This window comes from Stegastes partitus, unplaced genomic scaffold (genome assembly GCF_000690725.1).
Source record: "Stegastes partitus isolate 25-593 unplaced genomic scaffold, Stegastes_partitus-1.0.2 Scaffold923, whole genome shotgun sequence".
NCBI classification, from domain to species: Eukaryota; Metazoa; Chordata; class Actinopteri; family Pomacentridae; genus Stegastes; species Stegastes partitus.
The window spans coordinates 142,047-145,097 of record NW_007578654.1 but is presented as its reverse complement, the minus strand read 5'-3'; the positions used below and the strand labels follow the sequence as shown (position 1 = coordinate 145,097).

Below are 3,051 nucleotides of genomic sequence, written 5' to 3'. Positions count from 1 at the left end.
TTCCTCTTTCGCAAAGGTTCTGCAGACTAGGAGTCATCTTGTCCGCCAGTGTTTTTGATCTAACCTCTGCTGCAGCTGATTTTAGTTTGTCGCTGGTCTTCGCCATCATTGTAAAATGTCATAATCAGATTTTGCAGCTCCTCTGGCAGTCCTTTTTCCATGTTGGAGCCATGATGCAGACATATGCAGTCCATGGGTCACAAAAATTGTGGCAGTTCCAGCATGCACGGTGCATTTTAGAGCCATGTTCATGCTGTTAAACTAATTTGAAATTACAGGTGTACTCAAGTTCTACTCATCACAGTAACAAGTTTAGTTTTAGTGTAGTCTTGCTAAAGCATTCTTTTTTTTATTAGAATCAAATATTTTACTTCTTACCTTAGAAACAAAGCCGTTGTCCAGAGGTGAGTCATTTTAACTCATCTGACGTTTACGTGGTCTTGCACAGGGGTGTCACTTCTCATGTATGCTGTGTTTGGACAGCGTACGTGAAAGTAAAACGTGCATCAAACTGAGCCGTCGACTAACAGGTGGTGGGCTCCTTCCTTTCACGGATCTATTAAGTGTTTGTGATTCATATGCTCTGAGCTGAACTGTCATGAACCCTCAGTGTTGTGTGTGTGTGTGTGTGTGTGTGTGTTTCTGATGTGAAACAGGTGGTGGAGAGTGGACGCTGATGGGGGACGAAAAGGAGACCTGGAAAGTAAAAACTCTTGACGAAATCCTACTAGAGAAAAAACGCAGACGAGAGTTAGAGGAGAAAACAGATCTTAAGCGTCAGAAAAATGTAAAGTTTCTCAAAGCTAATCTAAGAGCAGTATTACACATGCATACCGGCACAGTGGTAGAAATGAAACGAGGGATCGTTTCTGTCTTTCTTTAACCGCGAATTCTGCTCTTTGTGTCCTGTGCAGTTCACACAAGGCCTTGTTCCACAGGCGGATGATCGGGAAGCCAAACGAGACACTCCGGAGGAAGGAGAACTACGGGATCAAAGGATGGAAATAACAATTCGTAATTCCCCGTACACGCGGGAAGACTCAACAGAGGACAGGTACTTGGAACTGTAGGTGACAAATATAAATGTAGGCGCTGATGATTCAATGGACTGAAGCAGGTGTCTATGTAATGTTTTTGCTGGCTCACAATGTTTTTGTTATATTTATACCAGAGGAGAGGAAGATGAATCACTAGCAATCAAGCCTCCGCAGCAAATTGCGAGGAAGGACAAATCTCACCACAGAAAGGAAGAGAAGAGAAAAGATAAAAGACGGCATCGCAGTCACTCTGCTGAAGGAGGTGCGGGAGTCCCACCTAATTACAAAAATGTTTTACAGTTGAATGCAACATGTTTGGGAATGATTTGATTCCACTCACCTTTTTTACATATGCAGCAGGGAAACACGTACGACCCAAAGAGAAAGAAAAAGAGCGAGAGAGCGATCGCAGGAAGCGTCAGTGGGAAGAAGACAAAGCCCGGCGAGACTGGGAGAGGCAGAAACGACGAGAGCAGGCCAGAGCTCATTCACGCAGAGAGAGGTCAGCACCAGCAACAAATCATCTTCTAACGGCCTTGAGTTAAAGACTGATGTTTGTTTTTTTATTTAATGCAGTGTGTGACAGTAACTTGACATTAAGTGTACCTTGTTTCTATGCTACTGAGTAAATCTCCTAAGATGACAAAAGCCTTTAAGTAGAAGTACATTTAAAGTATTTTTCATGGAGTTACTCAAAACAGACTGTTAAAAAATGATTCTCACTTTTCTCATTGAAGTCCAGATGACAATGTTTGTAGTTTGTTTTCTCTGCTTGTTTACTCATGAAATTGAATGATGCAGCCTCATGTTGACACTGAAACACAAATCTGTTTTCACCAACTAAAGATAACAGTGACAAGATTGACCTTTCGGTTATCTGAACAGACCTCGAGTGGACTTTCCTGGGTTTTTTTTGGACCACAGGGACCGGCTGGAGCAGCTGGAGCGCCAGCGCGAACGGGACCGAAAGCTGCGCGAACAGCAGAAAGAGCAACGCGAGCTCAAAGATCGGGAAAGAAGGGCTGAAGAGCGACGCAAAGAAAGAGGAGTTCGACGAGAAGGTTGGTGACTGTAGCAGCTGCTGAGCAGTTTGTTCACTTTGTGCAGAGCTTTTCTCTGTTTGTTCTTTGTGCTAAACGAAGCCAAACAAGCTTCACTCCTTGTTGTGTAAAGAAAACACAGAGATAAGAACAACATTGGTTTTTTTCATGCAAGTGGAAAAGAAAGCAAGTGAGACAGTTTTCTAAATTGGTGATCTGTTCTTTGAAGTATAAATATGAAAGCATTCAGGGTCACTGTCCTACCACCAACCATTCATTTTAAACGCTGTGAAGTATGAAGATAAATGTGATTAATCAGAGGCGTCTTGTCCAAAGTGCCGACTCATCACCGAATGCTGCCTGACGAGTACGATGACAAGCCAAAACAAAGCCACCGCAGTCGTAGTCCCACCCGTGTTCCTCGGGACAGGTCTGAGCACAGCGAACCACGGAAAAGTGCAGGTGAGTTCACCGTAAGATCTAAACTATCTATCATAGTTGGTATTTTTTTCCCCAGCTGCATCCTTTCCTTATTTGCTGATTCAGTGATTCTCACACAAAATTTTGTCTGCAGCATCGAAGGAGGAGAAACCGGAGAGCAAAGACCTGCTCGCCGACCTCCAGGACATCAGCGACAGTGAAAGGAAGACCAGCACTGCAGAGTCCTCCATGGGTAACTCATGACATAACCTGCACTTCACATTCAGAGACCCTGCTACAGCAAAAGCTTAGTATTACAATAATGTAAATGACGAAACGTTCTTGGGTAGCGAGATATCGTCACTTCACTTCAGATGTTAACTGAGCAGAATGAGATGAGGATAATAATTTTACTAGAAGTCGTAGCTGTCTCTGAAATGGTCTCTTCCAACTATTCCATCTTATTAAGCATCAGGATCGGGCTCTGACGAAGAGGAGGACGAGGATGATGACGAAGAGGAGTCCAGCAGCCAGACTGAGGGGGAAGAAGAAGA

At 43.8% G+C, this 3,051-nt stretch overlaps 1 protein-coding gene across 1 annotated transcript in view; it reads left to right on the top strand.

The window, feature by feature from the left end:
• The first annotated feature begins 343 nt into the window (after positions 1 to 343).
• Positions 344 to 3,051, top strand: part of cdk11b (cyclin dependent kinase 11B) — an 11,601-nt gene continuing 8,893 nt past the window's right edge. Inside the window, exons 1-9 of the mRNA XM_008293923.1 lie at positions 344 to 530; positions 657 to 787; positions 915 to 1,054; positions 1,172 to 1,299; positions 1,395 to 1,539; positions 1,923 to 2,098; positions 2,414 to 2,539; positions 2,652 to 2,750; positions 2,967 to 3,051. Of these exons, the coding sequence (XP_008292145.1) occupies positions 467 to 530; positions 657 to 787; positions 915 to 1,054; positions 1,172 to 1,299; positions 1,395 to 1,539; positions 1,923 to 2,098; positions 2,414 to 2,539; positions 2,652 to 2,750; positions 2,967 to 3,051 (1,094 nt within the window). The 5' untranslated portion in view covers positions 344 to 466. The remainder of the gene's footprint in view (positions 531 to 656; positions 788 to 914; positions 1,055 to 1,171; positions 1,300 to 1,394; positions 1,540 to 1,922; positions 2,099 to 2,413; positions 2,540 to 2,651; positions 2,751 to 2,966) is intronic.